Here is a 24601-nt window from a genome sequence, read left to right on the forward strand (position 1 = left end):
TTATGTGACATTACATGGCTTTATCTGTATAAAAAAAAGGATACCAGGAGGTGACATCATTGTAAGTAAATAGGCACTGACCAATATATATATGCAATGGCAGGCATCTATATACCTTAGTCTACACTGCCGCCAGCACACTAATATACTGTGCTATATGATCTATTCTAGGGGACAGCACTAGGCATTGCTGACATTACGAGTATACACATGATTAGATTGCAAGCTCTGCATATATAGAACATGATTTGTCCATTCAAGCTTTGGGTTGATGACTTTAACAGCCAGGATACATTTTAAGCCTTATGGTTCTGAGAGTAGATTGTTTTCAACGGCCCATCAAAAAATTAAAGGGGTTGTCCTCTTTGGACTATGCATTTTTGTTAGGTGGGATTAAAGAGGTTGGCCACTACTTTTTTTATTGATGGTCTATCCTTGGGATGCACCATCAATATCTGATCGGTGGGGTCATGACATCCGGCACTCCTGCCAATCAGCTGCTACTGGTGAGGGCCAGAAATTCTCAGAAAACTATAGTGGCCGCAGCTGAGTCCCACAGATCGACCCCCTATTCATTTGAATAGTGGGTGGATCTGTAGTACCCGGCCATGACCACTATTGTTTTGATAGAGTTGCTGTGTTTCGGTAGGATCTGAGAACTTCTGGTCAACGCTGCAGTGTCTGGTCACTATACTAATGACGGAGCTGCTTTGACCAACCCCTTTAACACAGAGTTACTTGACATTGATTTTTCCACATAAAAAAAAAAAATTCATGTGAACCTATCCTCAGAAGGATCCAACCATTTGGACCCACAGTGATCGTCTATGGTGGAAACTGGCTGCAAGTGTTGAATTTCTCCGCAGCATCACAACAGCAAAAACGAAGCATTGCAAAGTTTCTACTGAAATCAATTGGCTGTCCTTGTAATCCATGGATGTATTAGGGCATTCTGAGCAGGAGACGTTCTCTTTTTTAATATTTTAATTTTACACCACTGATATTGAAGCCATTTCCCTTTATTGGTCATTAGTATCACATTTTGCAGGAGTACTGAAGATCAACTACTATTATGGGAGTAGCAGCTGATCTGCAGCACCCAGCAGCGGTCACTACATAGTGGATTGGAGCTCTTTATATCCAGCTGCCCCTGGAGGTGATAACAGTTAATCAGTGGGGGTGCCAGTTATTGGAACCCCACTGATCAATTGTTATCACCTCCAGCAGTAGACGGATGTATAGAGCTCCATTACACTATGTAGTGACCGCTGCCGGGTGCTGCAGATCAGCTACTACTCCAATAATAGGAGTCGATCTTTAGTACTATATAGTAGTAGATAGAGACACATTCCTAGGTAGAATTATTACTCCTAAAAGCAGAATACAATTTACACTACAGTAACTATATCCACTATAACTCCCTCTGGATACATTCAGGCTCAGCCATGCCGGCAACGGAAATTACAGCTGAGTATGATTAATTAATGATCGCTCGAAACTGTGTTGTTTTTCCTGCCTTAAATAATTATGAAAATGATAGCTATTAGCGTAATCACACTGACTGGGAAGTATTTATTTTAAATTTTAAATTGTTCATGTTTTTTCCTAATATGTTGAAAACGCTAACTACTGTATGCAAGTAGGGCTGTTCATATTGCGGAATGGTCACATTTTATGAACTTCACCTTTAATAGATGCACATATATAAGATCTTTCCATATAATGTACAGTTTAAAACAGTTTTAATAATTAATTATGGTCATCGTTAACTTGCATCGTTTACTAACATTACTACTGTAACGTACTGAAGGAAGGAGAAGTAAGGCCACCGCTATTAGGCAAGGAGGGCACAAGTAATGGGAAGGGAATAGTAATAGACTTTGCTGCCACGTTGTAAGACCTGCTGTTTAAATCTGGGTTTTGTGTTAAATGGTTTTGTTTTTGTTTTTTTTTTGTAAAGTTTGATTCCATATCACAATTTGCATAAAAAAATAGAACTCTTGCAATTTTCACACTTTCCACTCGGGCAATTTTAGACTTGTACTTCCTTTTGTTTCAGGAAATAACACATGTACGTAGCCACAATGGTCAGACCCCCAGACCCGATGGCTTCCATTTAGGGTGATCTATAGCATGTAGACCCCTCTTTATGGCCTTCTTATGCCCTAATAGGACATTTGGAAAGTGGTTGCTCATATGAGACAGTTAAGAGTTCATCCTTTTCACACTTTACATTGCCACCTATTGGAATTAATGTTCCTAAAAGTAAATATTGACTATTTAACAAACTTTGCAATATGACTTAGAATAAAAGCCAAACCAGAATCTCAAATTACAGACATGGTGTTTTGGGGTGTTGCCCCTCAATAGGGCTAAGTACGAGAACTGATTTGGCTAGGTAAGAGGCTCTGAACTGGGGTTTAAGGGGTAATGTTTCTCCTTGTGGAGAGTGACAAGCCAATCCTGGCATGTCAGAGTGAGGAGACTTATAAGCCATGCATGCTCCTCTGGGAAATTAAACATGCAAATTATGTCTTCAGAGATGAAGAGAACTAGTCCTCCTTCTCTCTGAAGAGACAATCCCAGAGGAGCATGCATGGCTTATAAGTCTCCCTACTCTGACATGCCAGGCCTGGCTTGTCACTCTACCAAAGGAGAAACGTTATCCCTTAGAATAAACTTTACATTAAAAAACATTGGGTCCTTAAGAGTTGATCTGTTCAAAAAATTCTTAAAGCCTGGTAGACCTGTTTTGGGGGGTGGGGGGCTTAACTGCAGGTGTATTACTTGTATATTTACATTGCTAAAAGATAAAGGACGCCAACCATATAGATGAATCGACAGCATTAACCTTTGATTTTGTCTAAGTAGATAAAATCTTTTAGGCTTTTTTGAGGCCACCATAAAGGACTCGCTCACATCTACAGCATAAAGACACATTTTGTGTAATTTTGTAGGTCCCATGATGTAATATTAGTAAATAATCTACAATCTGGTGCACAATCTAATTAACATACACATGGCTGTCTCTATAAGTTACATTATGTACATTTAAGTGACATCTAAAAACACTACAGCAAATAAATATTACAAATGCCAAATGGGACTACAACATATCACTCATTCCCTGCCTGAAAAGTACTGTGGTCCTGGATCCTGCCATTCCTCAAGTATCTACACACAGGGGAGGCAACTATTTTGAAAATGTAACCTATTAATTATACTGCATCTAATGAGTTCTAAAACTTTCAAATGCACTTTGTATTTGCTCATTCCTGGCTCGGACATTGTAGCCAACCCAAAATATCAAGGAGAAAAAAAAGGCTTAATGTGTCTCACCGCTCCATGAAATCTTGTGTGCGTCCTATATAGGCGAAGTGCGAAGAGCCTGCCAGCCAGTAGGTGACAAGGATCTAAGTCTTCAGATCCACAAGATCAAACAATTCAGCAGGTCTTTAAAAATATTCATTTTTCTTTATTAGAAAACATTAATAGTTACATACAAGTGAAAAACAATTGGCTGCAAAGTAGTGTGGACTTTACCTACGCGTTTCAAACAATCTTGTTCTTAATCATGGCATATACCATGATTTAAAGGGTTGTTATAATATAATTCATCCCTCGCTGCAAAACTCAATTCAACTTCACCAGGTCACCAGCAAGTCTCCACTAGGGATGAGCGGACCCGCGGACCTATGGGGTCTGGTTTGACCGAACTTTAGACCAAAGTTTAGTTTGGGTACCAGAACTGTACCTGAACTTGAACCTGAATCTGAATCCCATAGAAAACAATGGGGACCTGAACTTTGGAGCTGGAAAATCAATCTCTCTCTCTCTCCTCCCCGGAATCTCAAAGTGTAAAACGGACTTCCAGGAGAAGTCCGTGTTAGGAGTTCAGCAGACAGAACTCCTAGCTCTGAATTATTAAGCTTATTGATTGGCTTTTGACAATTGGCTCCATCCTGACACCGGGATCAGCGTTGGAGACTTGCCGGTGGAGCAGCGATGGACACTTGCCGGTGGAGCAGCGATGGACACTTGCCGGTGGAGCAGCAATAGAGACTTGCCGGTAGAGCAGTGATGGAGACTTGCCGGTAGAGCAGCGATAGAGACTTGCCAGTGGAGCTGTGATGGACACTTGCCGGTGGAGCTGGAGAAGGAGAGTACAGCTCGGATGGTTTGTTTTTTTAAAACAAAATGCAGCGAGGGACAAGTTATATTTGAAAGGGAACATTCCCTTTAAGAACAAGTTTGTTTGAAAACGCATAGGTCCAGTCCATGCCACTATGCTACTTTGCAACTGTCTGCTTGGATGTGATTCACTTGGATGTAATTTTTAATTGTTTTTAATAAAGAAGAATTATTTTTTCCAGAAGTGCTGGATTGCGTGATCTTGTGGCTCTGAAAACTAAGAATTGTAACCCACCCCTCAGGACAGGAGACAGGTTTGCGCTGCTGGTTCATTTATCTCACATAACGTCACCAATAATTCTAACATTGCAGCAAACCCTCAGCGGTAAGAAATAATGGATCACTTTTTTTCAGTCTCTAAATGTAAACAAGAATGGCTCTGTTCACAGACAGCAAACGGAGGTTTTGAAAATTGTGAAGCTAAAAACGAATATATTTTAGAGATGGTGAACTTTTAATTTTTAAACAATAATTGATTTTCCATAAGATTGGAAAATGCATTTCTAAAAAAAACAAAAAACAGTGTGCAGCAACTTGCTGGTAAATACCATTTTAAACATATATGGTTATTTAACTGGAAGTTCAGCTACAGGGAGAAAATGAAGTTATATTTTCCCTGCAGCTGCTTGCTTCCAGTCATAGGAGCGATGCAGGGGGTTGTGGGCAATCACTATTCTCTGACGGCACTACAATCACTCCCCCTGCACCTTCGCTGACGTCCTGCACTGCAGCCTGTACATGGAACAGGGAGTCGGGTAAGGAGCAGGGGGAGTGATTGCAGCGTGTCATGGTGTAGAGAATAGTGATTGCTCACAACCTCCTGCACCGCACCGATAATTGGAAGCAAGCGGCTGCAGGGAAAATATAACTTCATTTTCTCCTTTCAGACACCTGGACATATTTAAAATGGTATTTCCTTGCAGGTTAACACTATGGCTGCACATACATACTGTTTTTTTTTAAATAAAAAAACAGGTTCTCTTTTAAGGAAAGATGAAAAAAGTGGGTAAGTCACCAGAGAAGAGGTTACAAGGTGTAGCTGACAGCTGTGCTATGCTTTACAGTGGACCGTTGAATGCTGCTGTGTTCTCAGTGAGCAGCTCTTTATTATATAAGTAGGGAAGCGATAGATGTCATCATATCGTTTTTGAAAAAAATGAAGCATGGGAAATCCATCATATACCTGGAGCTGTGATTCTAGTGCAGGGCATTGCTTCCTCAGCCTATTCTGCATAGCTTCTCATACACCTTAGATACAGTTAAGGGCTCGTGCAGACGACCGTAGTTTTTGTCAGGGTGCAATCTGTCAAAACATTAGATCACACTAGGACCAATGTAGGTCAATGAAGCAGTGCACATGACCGATTTTTTTTCCATGGACCTAGTGGTCCGAGGAAAGAAATTGTTAGGGTATGTGCCCACGATGCAGAAATGAAGCAGAAAATTTCTGCAGCGTTTCTGCATGTAAAAGCGCTTGCGGATTTTACATGCCTTTTTGCAGCGTTTTTACATGCGGATTTGACTTGCGTTTTTCAAGTGCATTTGGACCTCAAATCCGCATGCAGAAACGCACAAATAATGGACATGTTGCGGATTTTTCCGCAAGGAAAATCTGCTGCGGAAAATTCCGCAGCATGAGCACAGAACATGAAGATTTTCATTGGGGATCATGGGGCACGGATTACCAAGCGTTTTGCAAGCGTTTACGCTGTGGAAAATCTGCATCAAAAACGCTTGAAAAATGCATAGTGGGCACGCAGCCTTACTTACACAATTTGAATCCAAACAGATGGCACTCGCCCATTCATGTCTATGGGTCAGTGGAAAACATCGGACCACACTTGGACAGACTGAATGGAGAAGATGGAGAAACTTTTTTTTTCTGTCCATCTCTGAGAAAGTCTGATCTCACTCTGATCTCACCCTGATCCCACCCTGATCCCACCCCGATCAGAGTGTGATTAGCTTAATCGGACCAATATTCTCAAATGGAGAATATACAGTCATCTGCACCTGCCCTCATTATTGGTGGAGCAGCTTGTTTCTCTGCCAGCTATTTCTACCAACTCCTTTATACACATGCATGCTCAGTTCTGCCGAGGGTGCATGTATTTTCAATGGAGAGAGGGGAGTAAGCTGCGGCAAGCCACCTCTGATGTCAGCTTATCTACTAAGAACTAGGGAGCTGAAATGCAACATGCCTGATTTCTGTCTCCCCTGACATCATTGGCCCCAATACAGATTAGACAGATGGCCGATCTTGGTGATAACGTTGTGTTTATCTGATTTTTCTTTCCTCTGTATAATGGCCTGGCGTATGTATGGAGGTTGGAATAAGCTATGCTTCATAGTAGTTCCAAGGTCTCATTCACATATTTTTTACATACAAGAAAAATGGACCAAGTTTCATCAGTGATTTTTATCACTCTTTCCCAGTGTCATCAGTCTCATACATGAAGAAAAAAAAAGTTTTTCCACCTCATCTAACAGTCCCTGAAGATTGGAGAGCTCTCTGATTTTTTTTCACTGACCCATAAACTTGGCATTGCCATTGATCAAAAACAGACATGTCTCCGCAATTTTGCGCAGATCACTTGGTCCGGGAAAAATCACAGCGATGTGAATGACCCCATTCAGTAATAGGGCCTGTGCACACGTTGCAGATTTGTCACTTTTTTTCTGCGCAGATTTGTCACAAAACCAGAAGGGAATCCTGATGCCAGCAAAGTGAATGAGAATCCTGAAGTCTCATGTACACGTTGCTTATTTGTGACTTGCATATTTAAATTTGCAGCATGTCAATTCTTTCAGCGTTTTTGCTGCAGATTTCACCCATACTAATGAATGGAGAAAAATCTGCACCAAAAATGCAAGTAAAAAACGCAGCAAAAAAAGCTCCAATTATAGCAGCGTTTTTCCTGCCAAGAGATGCAGAACTTTCTGCACCAAATCCTTCAGGTGTGCACATACTCTTACAGGCATAGTGCTGTCTGTGAAAAACACTGACAGTCTTGTACGCAAAAAAACGGATGTCTGAATGAGCCCTTACTAAGTGGGTAAAATTGTTAAAAGTCACATTGAAAGTTGTCTGGATTTTACCGCTGCTAAAAGACGCCATGAAGTCCCAGCCTTATACAAGGTGACAAAAAAATTAAGTTCAGCATCCCTTCTTACATGTAAGAGCGAAAAGTTCCAGTTTTATGAACCCACAAGCAAGGACAGATTTGCTACAATATATATAATATATATATATATATATATGTGTACAGAAAAAAAAATCATAATTTTCACAAAGTACTGGCCACCCGGCCAAGTATATCGATTGGAAATCATTATATATTATACACTGTAAATTAGATATATGATCAGTCATTGGACAAAAAAATAAGGGTGTTTTAGTGTGCAGGTGATTAGCTACGCAATCAGATTTTGGTAAAAAAAAAATCTTAGGCTATGTTCACATGTTGCATTTTTGCTGCGTTTTTTTTTATGCAACTTTTAAGCTGCGTTTACAGTACCAGCAAAAGCTATGAGATTTCAGAAATGTCATGCACACACATTGCTTTTTTCATCTTGACTGAATTGGAAAACTACTGCGTTTTTGAAAACTGCAGCATGTCAATTCTTTCAGCGTCTTGCAGCGTTTTTTCACCCATAGAAAGCAATGAGTAAGCGCAAAAAGGCAGCAAAAAACGCAGGTATCTGGTTTTCCTGCGTTTTTGGTGCAGAAAACTCAGGAAGTTGCATCATGTTTTTTTTTGGAGCACTAAACTTTATCTGCATGCACAAGACACAAATGCACCTGAAAAAAAAGCAGCAAAGCCTGTTTTTTGTAACCAGCTTCTTTACTGCCAAGAGAGCAGGTTTTGCCTGCAGAAAAAAAATGCATCAAAAACGCAGCATGTGAACATAGCCTTAGGCCGGTTTTACATGTCAGAGTACAGACTGTCATGTCTGGATTGTCCCAGGGTCTCCTGACCTGAACTACACAGACTCGTTGAAATTGTAAAGTTTGGGTCCAGACATTGTGATCTGATCTGTACTTGGACTGTGAATGTTGGACGAAACCGGTTTTAGGGTGGATATATATATTTTTTTTAAATACTACTGCAGTTTTTGATACAGTGGATCCAGGAGGAAGGAGAAGTAAATATTTCCTTTATATTTTCCATTACCAATACATTTTTGGCGTTGTCTAAAAAAAAATTAAAAAACCACCCTTAGGTTATGTGAACACAGAATTTTTCAAGGAGTTTTTGGAGGAGAAACTCTCCAAATTTCAAAACTCCTCAAAAAGTTTGAGTTTCTGCTCCAACAACTCACCAAAAAGGCTCTGCATGCACATAGAGTTAAAGTGCTGGGGATTATGTATCCTGAATAGACAGATATAAATCTTCCAGATATTCCGGTACTTCTAATAAATTATAATGAATTAAATCGTAATGACCTTGATTGCTCAAATAACGTTCAGACATTCAATATTACCAATAAATACAAATTCTAGAATTTAAAATGTAAAAACGGCCGTGACACCAGTGCGCCGCAGGTGCATGCAGCTGAGCAAACCCTAAAAATGCGATTTTTCTGAAACAAAACCTTCACAATCTGTTGGAGCGTGTCGTGCGTTACATTTGCCTGACGTAGATTCCTTTGAATTGTTACCATGTTGCCCATTTCGTTATGATTGTTTCATGCCTTCAAGTAAGGAAAGCTAGGTAAGTTGCTGAAAGGTTTTTGCAAGTAACCTCAACACTTTTGGACCATAAAACAGCGCTGGTAAAAGATGGTCTTCCAATGTGTAAACCCATGGCCAATAAATAGGCAGGGGCAGGAAGACCCCATGTAAGGAAATGGCAAGAAGAGCCAAACGGAGGGAGCTAGTAAAGGGGGGATTACATGATTGGCGGTCATTAATCACGCTTGGAGGGTAAAAAGCTCAGAAGAAATTCACCGATTCCTATAAAATAAACGACTTGTGCAATTCCAAAGAGTGGAGCAATGACCAAAGCTCTGCAATATGCCCCCTTCAGGAATGCAGCGGGACCCTCGCTCCTCCAGATTTTTCTAGAAATAGAAAATATGAAACACATTAGTAATTAAAGCAATTTAATTCTTTCATATTGCCGTTAACTTTTATTTATCTTTCAAGCTTGTGCCGGGAATCAGGGACTTTTTGTGGCTGTTATTTGAAAACGTTTTGTTGCCTCGTAGTGACATGTTAGGTGATTCAATGCGATGGTCGTACCTGGAGGATTTGATTATGGGGCAGACAAAAGGAGAACTTGCCCAGGGACCTAGACAACCTTTTTGCCCTTGATATACCTGATATATACAAATACTGTACATTTTGTGTTTCTCCAACTATAATAAGGTTCTGCTAGAAGAACTTATTGTGAAGTTTCAGGGCAGGTGCAGACGACCGTATTTTGGTCCCAGTGCGATCTGACAAAACTTAGGATTGCACTTGGTCCAATGTTATTCTATGGGGCCGTGCACACGTCCAATTTTTAACTTCGACAGAGTTTGTCCATGCAAAAAAATTGCAGCATGCTCAATTTGCATCCAATATTCGGATCGCACTTGGCCATGCAAGTCAATAAGTCTGTGGAAAAATTAATTGGACAGCACTCAGGTGATGTCTGAGTGTTATCCAATTTTCATGGACTGACGGGATGGAAAAGATGGAGAAAAATCTTCTCCCCATCCGAGAAAATCAGATCACACTCTGATCCTACTCTGATCCTACTCTGATCCTACTCTGATCCTACTCTGATCCTACTCTGATCCTACTCTGATCCTACTCTGATCACAGTGTGATTAGCATAATCAGACCAATTTTTTCGGATGAGAGAAAATACAGTCGTGTGACCCTAGCCTTACTGATATCTATTGCTTAAATGGGTATTCGCAAATTTGTAAGTCCTCCCTTATTATTACGATAGGGGATAATTTCCCGATCACTCATTATGAGAACCGTAGCTCTGTGTGAATGCAGTGGTGGTCAATCATGCGCGCTGCCTCTCCATTCATTCGTATGGGAGTGCCAAAGACCAGCCAAGCTCAGTGCTCAGCTTTCCTTGGCGGTCCCATTAAAAATGAATGGAGAGGTAGTGCCCAGTTCTCGGGATTGGTGGGGTTCCATAGGTCAGACTCCCAGCAATTGGAAAGTTCTCCCCTATCCCATGGATAGGGAATGGGTGTAAAACTTGAAAATACCCCTTTAAAGGGGTTGTCCGGTCTAAAATGAAAAGACTTTTGAATCCCCCCAGTGCACACACTGTGTGCTGAGAGGATTCGCCGGTGTCTGAGCCGGTAACGGCGATTTTGAATGCGATATGCATACTCTCGGGCAGAAGCCGTCTAGTTGGTACAGCCTCGTTCCATTCAAGGGTATTGAGTGAGGCCGCGCTCACTAAATGACCATGCCTACCGGACAGCCACGCCCACCGGACACTTGCATGGAGCGAGGCCGCGTCCACTAGATGACCATGCCCATGCAGCCCATCGGACACTTGCATGGAGCGAGGACACGTCCACTAGATGGCTTCTGCCTGGGAATATGTATATTGCATACATCACCGCCATTCCCAGCTCAGAAACTGGAGAATCCTCGCTCTGCACAGTGCCTGCGCTGGGGGGATTCAAAAGTCTGCAGTCACACAGAGGGACTGCAGACTTTTCGTTTTAGACCGGACAACCCCTTTAAGCCCTCATACACAGTAGATGAAACTTATCCAAACCAGCCGGTATCAACAGGACCAGCTGCCCATCTAATGTGTATGACGACCTCCCAATTGTCCCGTTATAGATGATGCTGTGGGAGAGAAGGATCGGGCAGATGGAATTTCAATGGCTGATCCTTTTGTTTTAAGGGGAGATCACGTGGGCTGAAACATTGAAAACTTTAATTAATATGGTTGAATTAATATTCTTGATTTCATTTCAAATGGGAGTTCTGCACATTCTTCATAGACAACAGGAAAAAACGATCTTGCACTTGTCAGGAATTCCTGTATTCTAGGAGCATCTCATCTATGGGTAACTTGCTCACACTTATCTGGCCATGCCGTCTTTACTCCCAGCAAGCCTCCTCCATATTTACCTGGTACAGTCTATAATTCCTGAGTATGTGTCCTCATTTACTCCCCTCTGTAATGACTGCAATCTTGTTTTTATCACTGGAAAACAGAAATATAAGAAAATGCAGCTGCAGTTACCAAAGTGACAAAAAAAGTTAAAATCAGTGTTGATATACATAAAAGAACAACAATATTGTATTTCTAGACGGAATACATTCTGATAAAATCTTACTATATGAAATATCCATATTCAGTGATTTGATTGGCAAACACTGCTACAGAACGCTCAGCCCCAATAGTGGCCAGTTCTGTTCTGATTTTATGGTCTCGGGACCAATGTTATTCAATGGGGCAGTGCTGATGACCGATTTTCCTCCGAAATCAGATGGGTGAGAGAAAAAAAATCGGATGCCGTACGGAGCCACAGTAAAACATCTGATTTTTATGGATACATTACAATTCTGTAACATAGGAAACTGTAAATGATTAATAGCTGCTGAGTAAAAACACAGTTGTATACGGATGACAAGTGAGAAAAAAAAGTGTCCAACCTTTCTGGATGAAACTCTGACCGATTTTCTTATACAATCGTGTGACCCCCTCCTTATGAAAATAGTAACGCACCCTAGATCTAGATCATACATGTCAAACTCTAATCTGGCCTGCAATACCAGATCTACTACCCCTATGTAGCGCCATTATACTGTATGGAGGACTATGTGGGGCCATTATTCTGTATGGAGGACTATGTGGGGCCATTATACTGTATGGAGGACTATGTGGGGCCCATTATACTGTATGGAGGACTATGTGGGGCCATTATACTGTATGGAGGACTATGTGGGACCATTATTCTGTATGGAGGACTATGTGGGGCCATTATACTGTATGGAGGACTATGTGGGGCCCATTATACTGTATGGAGGACTATGTGGGGCCCATTATTCTGTATGGAGGACTATGTGAGGCCATTATTCTGTATGGAGGACTATGTGGGGCCCATTATTCTGTATGGAGGACTATGTGAGGCCATTATTCTGTATGGAGGACTATGTGGGGCCCATTATTCTGTATGGAGGACTATGTGGGGCCCATTATTCTGAATGGAGGATTATGTGGGGCCCATTATTCTGTATGGAGGACTATGTGGGGCCATTATACTATATGGAGGACTATGTGGGGCCATTATACTGTATGGAGGACTATGTGGGGCCATTATACTATATGGAGGACTATGTGGGGCCCATTATACTGTATGGAGGACTATGTGGGGCCCATTATTCTGAATGGAGGATTATGTGGGGCCCATTATTCTGTATGGAGGACTATGTGGGGCCCATTATACTGTATGGAGGACTATGTGGGGCTCATTATACTGTATGGAGGACTATGTGGGGCTCTTTATTTTGTATGGAGGACTATGTAGGTCCATTATACTGTATGGAGGACTATGTGGGGCCATTATACTGTATGGAGGACTATGTGGGGCCCATTATACAGTATGGAGGACTATGTGGGGCCCATTATTCTGTATGGAGGACTATGTGGGGCCCATTATTCTGTATGGAGGACTATGTGGGACCATTATTCTGTATGGAGGACTATGTGGGACCATTATTCTGTATGGAGGACTATGTGGGCCCATTATTCTGTATGGAGGACTATGTGGGGCTCATTATACTGTATGGAGGACTATGTGGGGCTCTTTATTTTGTATGGAGGACTATGTGGGGCCATTATACTGTATGGAGGACTATGTGAGGGCCATTAGTCTGTATGGAGGATTATGTGGGGCCCATTATACTGTATGGAGGACTATGTGGGGCCCATTATACTGTATGGAGGACTATGTGGGGCCCATTATACTGTATGGAGGACTATGTGGGGCCCATTATTCTGTATGGAGGACTATGTGGGGCTCATTATTTTGTATGGAGGACTATGTAGGTCCATTATACTGTATGGAGGACTATGTGGGGCCATTATACTGTATGGAGGACTATGTGGGGCCCATTATTCTGTATGGAGGACTATGTGGGGCCCATTATACTGTATGGAGGACTATGTGGGGCCCTTTATTCTATATGGAGGACTATGTCAGGCCCATTATACTGTATACTGGTTGGCCCGCGACTTTGTCCCAGTTTTTCATTTTGGCCCTCTGTATGTTTGAGTTTGACATCCCTGATCTAGTTGTACAGTATTTTACTATAAATGGGTGCTGCAGCCCAAAAAGCTAAAGTGTCCTAAACATAATGATACATTATACATAATGTATTACGCTTTTGATGTTTTTCCTTGTATTTTCATACGCTTCTAGGTGTGAGACCTACCATCACAAGGGTTAACAGCCACCGCAGCAGTGCTCCCTGCTGCACAGCCTGCAAGGAATGACACAAAGAAGGGAGACTTCTCATCCGGCGTCTTCTGACCCAGTTTGTTCAAGTTGGCGAACAGAGGGAAATAAATAATTGAGAAGGGAACGTCCCTGTAACCCAAAGAACAGATAATGTTAGTGAGGATGTAACTGTAGGGGACAACGAGCAGCGTGCAGAAAACTAACAGAGAATGTAAAGACATTGCAGACATTAGTAACACTGCAGACATTAGTAACACTGCAGACATTAGCAACACTGCAGACATTAGCAACACTGCAGACATTAGCAACACTGCAGACATTAGCAACACTGCAGACCTTGGTAACACTGCAGACATTGGTAACACTGCAGACATTAATAACACTGCAGACATTAATAACACTGCAGACATTAATAACACTGCAGACATTAGTTACACTGCAGACATTAGTAACACTGCAGACATTGGTAACACTGCAGACATTGGTAACACTGCAGACATTAGTAACACTGCAGACATTAGCAACACTGCAGACATTAGCAACACTGCAGACATTAGCAACACTGCAGACATTAGCAACACTGCAGACCTTGGTAACACTGCAGACATTGGTAACACTGCAGACATTAATAACACTGCAGACATTAATAACACTGCAGACATTAGTTACACTGCAGACATTAATAACACTGCAGACATTAATAACACTGCAGACATTAGTAACACTGCAGACATTGGTAACACTGCAGACATTGGTAACACTGCAGACATTGGTAACACTGTAGACATTAATAACACTGCAGACATTAATAACACTGCAGACATTAATAACACTGCAGACATTGGTAACACTGCAGACATTGGTAACACTGCAGACATTAATAACACTGCAGACATTAATAACACTGCAGACATTGGTAACACTGCAGACATTAATAACACTGCAGACATTAATAACACTGCAGACATTAGTAACACTGCAGACATTAATAACACTGCAGACATTAATAACACTGCAGACATTGGTAACACTGCAGACATTAATAACACTGCAGACATTGGTAACACTGCAGACATTAATAACACTGCAGACATTAGTAACACTGCAGACATTAGTAACACTGCAGACATTAGTAACACTGCAGACATTAATAACACTGCAGACATTAATAACACTGCAGACATTGGTAACACTGCAGACATTAATAACACTGCAGACATTGGTAACACTGCAGATATTAATAACACTGCAGACATTAATAACACTGCAGACATTAATAACACTGCAGACATTAGTAACACTGCAGACATTAATAACACTGCAGACATTAATAACACTGCAGACATTGGTAACACTACAGACATTAATAACACTGCAGACATTAGTAACACTGCAGACATTAATAACACTGCAGACATTAGTGACACTGCAGACATTAGTAACACTGCAGACATTAGTGACACTGCAGACATTAGTAACACTGCAGACATTAATAACACTGCAGACATTAGTGACACTGCAGACATTAGTAACACTGCAGACATTAATAACACTGCAGACATTAGTGACACTGCAGACATTGGTAACACTGCAGACATTGGTAACACTGCAGACATTAATAACACTGCAGACATTAATAACACTGCAGACATTGGTAACACTGCAGACATTAATAACACTGCAGACATTAATAACACTGCAGACATTAGTAACACTGCAGACATTAATAACACTGCAGACATTAATAACACTGCAGACATTGGTAACACTGCAGACATTAATAACACTGCAGACATTGGTAACACTGCAGACATTAATAACACTGCAGACATTAGTAACACTGCAGACATTAGTAACACTGCAGACATTAGTAACACTGCAGACATTAATAACACTGCAGACATTAATAACACTGCAGACATTGGTAACACTGCAGACATTAATAACACTGCAGACATTGGTAACACTGCAGATATTAATAACACTGCAGACATTAATAACACTGCAGACATTAATAACACTGCAGACATTAGTAACACTGCAGACATTAATAACACTGCAGACATTAATAACACTGCAGACATTGGTAACACTACAGACATTAATAACACTGCAGACATTAGTAACACTGCAGACATTAGTAACACTGCAGACATTAGTGACACTGCAGACATTAGTAACACTGCAGACATTGGTAACACTGCAGACATTAGTAACACTGCAGACATTAATAACACTGCAGACATTAGTAACACTGCAGACATTAATAACACTGCAGACATTAGTGACACTGCAGACATTAGTAACACTGCAGACATTGGTAACACTGCAGACATTAATAACACTGCAGACATTAATAACACTGCAGACATTAGTAACACTGCAGACATTAGTAACACTGCAGACATTGGTGAGTGTTTTCCTCTGTAATATGAAGCTCTGTGGTCACACTGCATATGATACAAAGAAGAGCACCTTACTGTGTGTATAGTCAAATATACAATGTATCTGTATATATACTGAAGCTGGCTGTAGTAACCTTAGTAGAGTGGCTCCTAAGCCTTTGTACAGTCCGGCGATGCCTTTACTTTTCAGAAGTTCCCTGGAAATTGCCATGGCAGTGGGTCGCGCTGAGCTGGTCTCCACCGCTGCACTATTCAGTCCGGCCTGACCGGCCATGAGCTTTTTCTGGGCAGCTATAAAAGTAAAATGTGCAAAGAGTTAATACATATATTTCACACAGAACTTAGAAAACATCACCTATAATGGCTAGCTGTCTAAACACATTCAGCACTTGACAGACATATTGGGAATTGGGAATGATCATAATAAGGAGGCTCCAGATCTAGATATCAGCTAATGGGTGAGAACTGTCTATCTGCAAAGTGTGAAAAGCTTTGCACTCAGGAGGGGCAACACCCTAAAACATGTGTCTGCAAATTGAGACTCTAGTTTGGCTTTTATCTTGGCAAAGCTTGTTAAAGAATCAATATTGACTTTTAGGATTGCTACATCCAATAGGTGGCGCTATAGTTTGAGTCATCCCTGAAGAGAAAATTTGAATAATTAATTTACCATATTGCATGGCCTATAAGTCTCCTTACACTGTCATGTCAGGCACGTCTCTCTCCAAACATTAGTTAGACCCTATGGTTTTATACACACTGATCGTCAGCCCTCTTGTAAAAACATTGATGTGAACTATCCCATTCACTTGTATTGATTTGCGTTGCTGTCCATGTGTGATCCATTTGGCACATGGACATCATACAGATCAAAAATATGATATTACACAACATCGTATTACAGAAGCATTCCCTCCTAAAAGCACCAAGTAAAACATGATACATCAGCACATTGAGGCCCTTCAACCAGGGATGTGGAATCAGAGTAAAGGAGTCAGATTCAGTGTCCATTTTGGTGGAGTTGGAGTCGGTATAAAATGGACCGACTCCAACTCCTAAAATATATAATAAAATGGGTTCAGTAGTACAATGCAGGATCTTCTGTAAATGTTTTCATAAGAATTTATAAGTTATGAAATGTCCTATAAATGTCTGTTCTGTTCCTGATCTAAGGATCTCGGCTTCTAGTTGAGAGGATCTGTGCTGCACTTTATGAACATGCTCAGTAGTGAGGAAGCGCTGTGGAGTCGGAGTCGTGTAGTCGGAGTTGGAGTCAGAGTCGTGGAGTCAGGGAAATTGAGGAGATGGCATTGGTGGTTTGGCTTACCGACTCCACGGCCCTGCCTTCAACTAACCTTCAGGTGCCTATTCCTGGCCTTTCCAATGATAGCACAATTCTTACCCAGTCTTCCAGCATCTTGGAGCTGGATTTTTAGCATCTCCATCGGCGTAGTTACTATTACTTGACATGTTCCTGCGCCACAACCAGCAAGCATCTCCTTTATCAGCGTCAGCTTCTTCCTGCAGTGTCAAAACAGCGTAGACATTACTCATTGTATACCACATAAATAATATTTTCGGATTCTTCTGGTGTTTGATAAAATGCACCATGTTAGGTACTCAAAGAATTTGTATACTGTAACAAAAATACTTGTAGCATCTGAGTGGAAATCAATAGATGTTTCCTTCCATCCCAGAAATAATGAAAATAATGTCTACCCATAATTGTTTTGAACATTCTTACACTCTAAGAAATAATTCTTTAAAAAAATACTTTTCCACATGGTCACCTTGGAACCTATTTCTTTCCTCAAGTTGGAATGCCCCCTTTTAGATAAAATTCTTTATTATATGCCAAGAAGTACAAGGACAATCACATATTTAACTAAGCAAATTGAAAAGTGTTTTGTTATAAATATTGTTTCAATAAGGATGATCTTTTCCCCTGTTCATACTCTCCACGTTTTTCTGATCCCTTTGCCCTTTTCTTTCCAACCCCTTCCCCTCTACCTCTCCTAACTTTTCCTTCCGCATCCTTTTCCTCTTGCACTAACCCTTTTTTCTCTCTTGATTCTTCTTTGGATATAACTTCTTACTTACTTGTTTAATTGAACACGTTTTAGATCACTCTGTAATGTTTTATCACTCACTTTATTGACTATAACTATAATCCCCTCCCCAAAAATTGTTAAAAAATCCCCCAAATAAAAAAGATATTATTGAAAAAGTGGTATACTCTCATAGTAAAGGTCTCACTGGAAGATCTTGGGCTTTAAGAAAAAAATCTAAACATGGCCCCTTAATTGTGTCAGTAATGGTAAAAGTCACCTTCTACAATGCAAAACTACCATTTGGGTTGCAGCCTCTGCACCCCATGTAAATGCCCCTATCTGAAAGACTTTAAGGTAAAGTGATGGTGTCATGACTAACCATCACGACAGCTAAGGAAAGTCTAGATTAGGAAAAGTCTCCGATGTTGGGTGCCAGGTAGTGATGAGCGAGTATGTTCTGTTAACCCTTTCGGCGGGCATGCTCGGGTGCTCGCTGAGTATCTTCAGTGTGCTCGGGTGTTATGTTTTAGTCACACCATGCGCATGATTTGCGACTGTTTGACAGCTTTAATACATGTGAGGAATGCCTAAGAATCAGGCATTCCTCACATATATTAAAGCTGTCAAACAGTCGCAAATCATGTGCACTGCGTGACTCAAACATAACACCCGAGCACCACTGAAGATACTCGGAAAACACCTGAGCATGCTCGTAAATCTTGAGTAACGAGCATGCTCGCTCATCACTAGTGCCAGGGGTTCCAACATGTCAGTCTTCCTTGGCCAAGGTTGGTTAGACACAACTCTGGACGCCATTATAATCAGTGGCGTTTCTGCAGTGTTTCTCTGTTTGAAGGAAATCTCTGACTAGTGCAGAAAAGGTTCAGCCACATCACAGCATATATTGTGGGTATATCTGTTACTACAAACATGACACTAGCTTGGCTGCAGTATAGACAAAAGCTATGTGAACGTTCTTAGTCTGTTCCGCTTGGTGTAAATGCCTCTATTAGCATCCAGGAGGTATCTGTATAGGAATTAGGTCAGCATTAAATGCGGTGTGACTAAACATATTGTCAGTGTAATTTTCCGAAAACGTGCTGCCGCGGTAAGGAGCTTACGGGCTGAGTCATTGTGATACCATGTGAGCTTCTCAGCGAGGATGCGGCCAGAATCTATTCTCAGTTTGTTTAATTGATGGAATAGTTCCCACTTATCAGCTGGTTTGCAGCAGGTGGCTGCCCAATCTGCGCTGCAGTTCTAGGACCCGTACTGTCTGATTGGGCTTGTAAAGTACAAAAATCAATAAAATGTCATTTGTTTGTGAATAGCCATAACTAATTAATAGCCATGTGCCTGGAAGGTCAGATTCATTTCCTTGTACCAACAGCAATGTGTCTACATCATTTTATTTGACAGCTATAATGCCAGTCTCATATGGTTGTCATACAGACACATTATGGCTGCAATGTCTGGACCTCCCTATGTTCTACTGAACTAAACTTACATCCCCATAGGGTTTTATACTGTAATTTTTTGTAATTAAATTAAAGCAGCACTCTGAGACACTATAGTATGTAAACATTGCATATATGAAATTGGAATTGTATTGCTGATGTAGAAAATAAGTTAAAAAATTAAGATACTTAGCGCATACATTGTCCAATTCATGTGAGCCCAAAAGCCAGTGACAAGGTGTACCCCTTTGTTGGGGCCCTGACTTAACATGATACCTCTCCTGGGCTAAAAGCCTACAATTATATGGGCAGGTAGGATCAAGCTCTATTTAAAACCACCATAGGCTGATGGGTATAGTGCTCAGTCAGAAGGCGTGTACTACAAATATCAAAAGACAGGACGTTCCTAGGGTGCAGTAGGACTGTCCCGAATAGGGTCACCGTGCTGTGGTGGAATGGCTTTTATGCTACTTTTGATAAAAAACAGTGTTACTAAAAACCCTATGTTATTTAAATGCATTTTTGCTTTTTACTTATTTAGTTACAGCAGGGTTTATGTTCATTTTGTTTCTTGTAGGTTTTGTCTGATTTATGGCCATTGTGAACATGCGTTTCTGTGCTGCATGTATACCATCTTAAACAAAGCACAATTTTTGTGTTTGTACAGTCTGATATAGCACAGATTGAGTCAGAGAAGGGTTAACTCCCTGCAGAGGACTGCAGTACAGTTTACTAACGTCAGATGGCAAACTTGGTCAGATACATGCAGGTAAATCTATAAACGGGATATGAAGTGCTGCAGAAGCAGAATTTTTGATCCTTTTATATATCAGACCCCAGTGATTTTTTTTAGTCCATCTGTCTCCCCCCTCCTGCTTTGCTTTGTCGCACTCTCTACAATGAACACTTGAAAAAAAAGGCTACAGCTGCATGTAGATGGCATTTTGGCATGGCAACTGTGATGAAGGACCTGACTGTGTGTTCCTCCCTCTGCTCACTGTCCATAGTCCTACACAAAGCACATGACCTCCCCTATCTTTCTATGTGCTGCACTAATCATGCATGCTGTGCTTTTTTCCCATACACAAATATTGCACAATGCATTTCATGTAAGTGCGGGTTACCTGTGATCTCCATGTTATAGTTTTCTATAAATATATACTACACAAAAAAAAGTTAAAATGACTTTCCAGGACTTTATTGCTGATGATCAATCCTTAAGGCCCCGTCACACTTAGCGACGCTGCAAGATCCCGACAACGATACGACCTGTCAGGGATCGTTGCTGCGTCGCTATGTGGTCGCTGGTGAGCTGTCAAACAGGCAGGCTCACCAGCGATCAGGGGAGCAGCGACATCGTGGAAAGAATCTTTCCACGATGTCCAGCTCCTGGTTACCGGCCTGCTGAAGCAGGAGCAGGCTGGTAACTATGGTAAACATCGGGTTACTAGGGGCACACGCGCACCTAGTAACCCGTTGTTTATCATGGATACCACTCTGCTACAGTGAGCGGGAGGTTACCGCTCACTTTAGCAGGCTCGTAACCATGATGAACAGCGGGTTACTAAGTGCGCGTGTGCCCATAGTAACCCAATGTTTATCATGGTTACCAGCCTGATCGCTGCTCCCGCTGGTCACACACAGCGATGTGTGCTGACCAGCGGGAGGGCAATGAACAAAAAATGGTCCAGGACACTTTGCAGCGATCAGCGACCTCAAAGCAGGGGCCTGATCGTTGCAAAGTGTCACACATAGCGACATCGCTGGTGAGGTCGCTGTTGCGTCACCAAAACCGTGACTCAGCAGCAATCTCGCTAGCAATATCGCTTTAAAATAGGTAATCAATTTCTTATTAGTAGTAGTCCGACTCCCAGCACCACCAAGAATCAGCATACTGACAGTGACCGAGCTCTGTACATGGTGTAGTGGACATAAATGTGTCACAGCTGCTGAACCCCGGCACTTACAATCAACAGATCAGTTTGGGGCTATTAGATTGACAACCATGAATTTAAAATTGATGACCTACCCTAAAGATTAATCATCAATATTAAAGGAGTGTTCTCATGTTCCTATATTCAGGAATCCAAGGGGTAACATTTCTCCTTGTGGAGAGTGACATGCCAAGCCTAGCATGCCAATGAGAAGGGACTTTTAAGTCCTCTGGGCAATAAAATATGCAAATTGCCTCTTCAGAGATGAAGAGAACTAGAACTCTAGCACTATTTATTGGAATTAGCAATCATAAAAGTCAATATGGACCCTTGCCACATGACTTAGGATAAAAACCAAACCAGAATTTCAATTTGCAGACACAATGTTTCGGGGTGCCGCCCCTCATCAGTGCAAAGTGTGAGATCTGGTTTGGCTGAGTGAGAGGCGTCTGACCGGGATCCAAGGGGTAACATATCTCCTTGTAGAGATTGACATGGCAAGCATGGCATACCAATGTGAGGAGACTTTTAAGCCTTCAATGGTCTTCTGGGAAATAAAATATGCAAATTGCCTCTTCAGAAAGGAAGAGGACTATATTCAGGAACACACCTCTACTCTGCCTTGCAGGAAACTGCTTTGCACTCCTGAAGATTCATGGCTGAGCCACTGGCGTGCTGCCTATTTCTGTTTAGCAGAGGCAGCTTTGCACTGAACCATGGGAGAAGCACATTGGCTCTGTAGCTGGCCGGATCCAGCGGGTGCTCCTTGCCTAGTAAACCGGCCACTACAGAGGTGACTGGTAACCGAGGTAATTTCCTACATATTAAAAATCTTCTCCATGCTCAACATTCCTGAGAACAGAGAGAATTTGTAATAAGTATTAAATTGAAAAAGTTGCTTGATTTTTGCAATCATTTTGCAATTTTGACCATTTACAACCCCATTAAAATCCTGGAAAACCATATTAACTTTTTGTGCATAATACATCTATTCATTTTCAGAGGTCACAATCCGTACATAGGAAAAGATAAGTGAAAAAGGTTTATTCCATGTGCAAAGTGCGTAACATTTCAGCTCACACTTTGAGCCACAACGTTGTGTACTTTTGCATGGAATCAATTTTTTTCTCTTGTTTTGTTATGTACATAGTGCAACCTCTTTTTCTCCTATATATTGTTATTATCCATCAGCCAGTGGATTTGGAGGCTGCACCCACACTCTAAGGAACGGGGCTGCTTCATTTTATTTTTTTATTAATTTTCAGAACTAAATACATAATTGTACAAACAATGAGCTCAAAGTATCCCTTGCTTGTTTTTTTTGTTTTTATAGAGCCTCATCTGGAGATTAATGGTCCCCCATTTATCCATGGCACGGCACCGATCAGCTGTGATGGGCAGCAGCGCTGGCCTTATGTAGACAGTTTATGGAGCAGGACACCACATCTTCATCACACTGTTTACTGGCCGCTGCTGGGTCCTGAAGATCAGCTACGATACAACTAATCATGTGCTGTTCTGCTCCGCACACTCATTACATCACTGGAGCACTGGAGCTGATACCATCAGATCGGTGGAGGTGCTGGATGTCGCTGTCAAATTGTCACCTGCTTCTAATTGCAATGCTGGACAATTTCACAGCAAGAACTGTTTAACTACATAAATGTGGCGCCCCTGAGGGTTCAATCGCCACAGGAATGCTGCACTTCTCCAATGGAGTGTGGTGTTCCTCCTCTGAGGTAAGTCCGGTCTGATGGTAGTGACCTAGCCTTTTGCATCCAACACCACATTCCACCAGAGGGAGCTATTATGCACTGGGTGCTGCTCCCCTGGTTACAGGGAGACTGGGGAACACAAAGTGGTAGGAACCAGTTAGTGGGTGTGGGTGGAGGAACAACTAGTTAGTGACACTTCAAATTTCATATTTAATAGAATGCCATCTTTGATCTTTGTTCGGTCCGTCTTTTGTCTAGCCTTTGCTAGTCTGTCGGCTGTCTCTGTGCTGTCAAAATACTGTGTGTAATGTGACTTCCCTCCGGGAGCGCAGATCCTGTGTGGGCCTGCACCGGCATGGGACACAGCCCTCGTACCCCGATCTTTGGGACGAGAGGTAGGTTGCAGACAAGGAATGTCTCAACCCGGCCGAGGACCAGGATCAAGAAGGCCGGGAGCTTTAGAGTGTGGCTCCCTAACAAATGGGTCCCGGGGAGGATGCTGACGGAGCGGAGCACGCCATCTGTCCTCGCCTACCTGATCTATTCAGAGGGATTCCGGCTGCAAGAGGGGTACCGGCCCCCGACACCCGACCTCGTACTCTACGTCCAGGACGGGAAAGCCCGGTTAGGCCCTGAGGATCCCGCCGGGGTTGGGATGGAGAGGAATAGCCACCCGTGCCCTACACCTGATAGGAGCTCAGAGGGAGACCCGGCCTATCTACACACGCACAGATGGGAATGGGTGAAGTCTGTAGTGCAGGAACACTCTGGTGTAGGGTCGCTACCGAACACTGGACTTCCTCGGAGGTAGTCGGACCCCCGTCCCTGGTGGCCGCAGGACTCCGCAAGGAGCAGGGAGTCGCCTTCCCACTAACATCTCTGAGTGAGTAAAGCCTTGGAAGTTCACCCCTATGGCCTCCGGACTGTTCATTACGCGCCATACCACGTGAAGCGGTGCCCGCACTCCCCGCGCTACTGCTACCCCCCTTCATCCTGCCTTGCCTGCCCTGAGGCCACGCTCCGCCTGTGGGGAGCAGTGAGAACTCTAGCCGCCATGACACCGGGCCTCAGCGGACTGCTAGCGGCGCTGGTGGTCCTTCACCAGACACCACAGGTGGCGTAGTCGACAAATACCACTCAACCCTGAAAGCCCTTACATCCTTTTTAATGTGACGGCCCTGGGCACGGAATGGGTCCAGGCCACGGCTGCATCCCCCTCAACATCTGACCCGGCTCCGAGTATCCCCCATCTTCCCAGGGCAGGGCTGCGAGCGTCACATACTTGGCGTAGTCGGCAGGATACCACTCAACCCTGAAAGCCCTTACATTCTTTTTAATGTGACGGCCCTGGGCACGGAACGGGTCCAGGCCACGGCTGCATCCCCCTCAACATCTGACCCGGCTCCGAGT

General features: G+C 42.4%; 1 protein-coding gene across 1 annotated transcript in view; it reads right to left on the bottom strand.

Moving 5' to 3' along the window:
- Positions 1 to 1581: 1581 nt before the first annotated feature.
- The window catches only part of SLC25A22 (solute carrier family 25 member 22), a 69460-nt gene continuing 46440 nt past the window's right edge, over positions 1582 to 24601 (bottom strand). Inside the window, exons 6-10 of the mRNA XM_073658673.1 lie at positions 17437 to 17555; positions 16169 to 16325; positions 13604 to 13758; positions 11294 to 11369; positions 1582 to 9255 (exon numbers count right to left, since the gene is read on the bottom strand). Of these exons, the coding sequence (XP_073514774.1) occupies positions 9102 to 9255; positions 11294 to 11369; positions 13604 to 13758; positions 16169 to 16325; positions 17437 to 17555 (661 nt within the window). The 3' untranslated portion in view covers positions 1582 to 9101. The remainder of the gene's footprint in view (positions 9256 to 11293; positions 11370 to 13603; positions 13759 to 16168; positions 16326 to 17436; positions 17556 to 24601) is intronic.

This window comes from Phyllobates terribilis, unplaced genomic scaffold (genome assembly GCF_046119375.1).
Source record: "Phyllobates terribilis strain yellow unplaced genomic scaffold, ASM4611937v1 Scaffold_13__5_contigs__length_258822181, whole genome shotgun sequence".
In the NCBI taxonomy this organism is placed as follows: Eukaryota; Metazoa; Chordata; class Amphibia; order Anura; family Dendrobatidae; genus Phyllobates; species Phyllobates terribilis.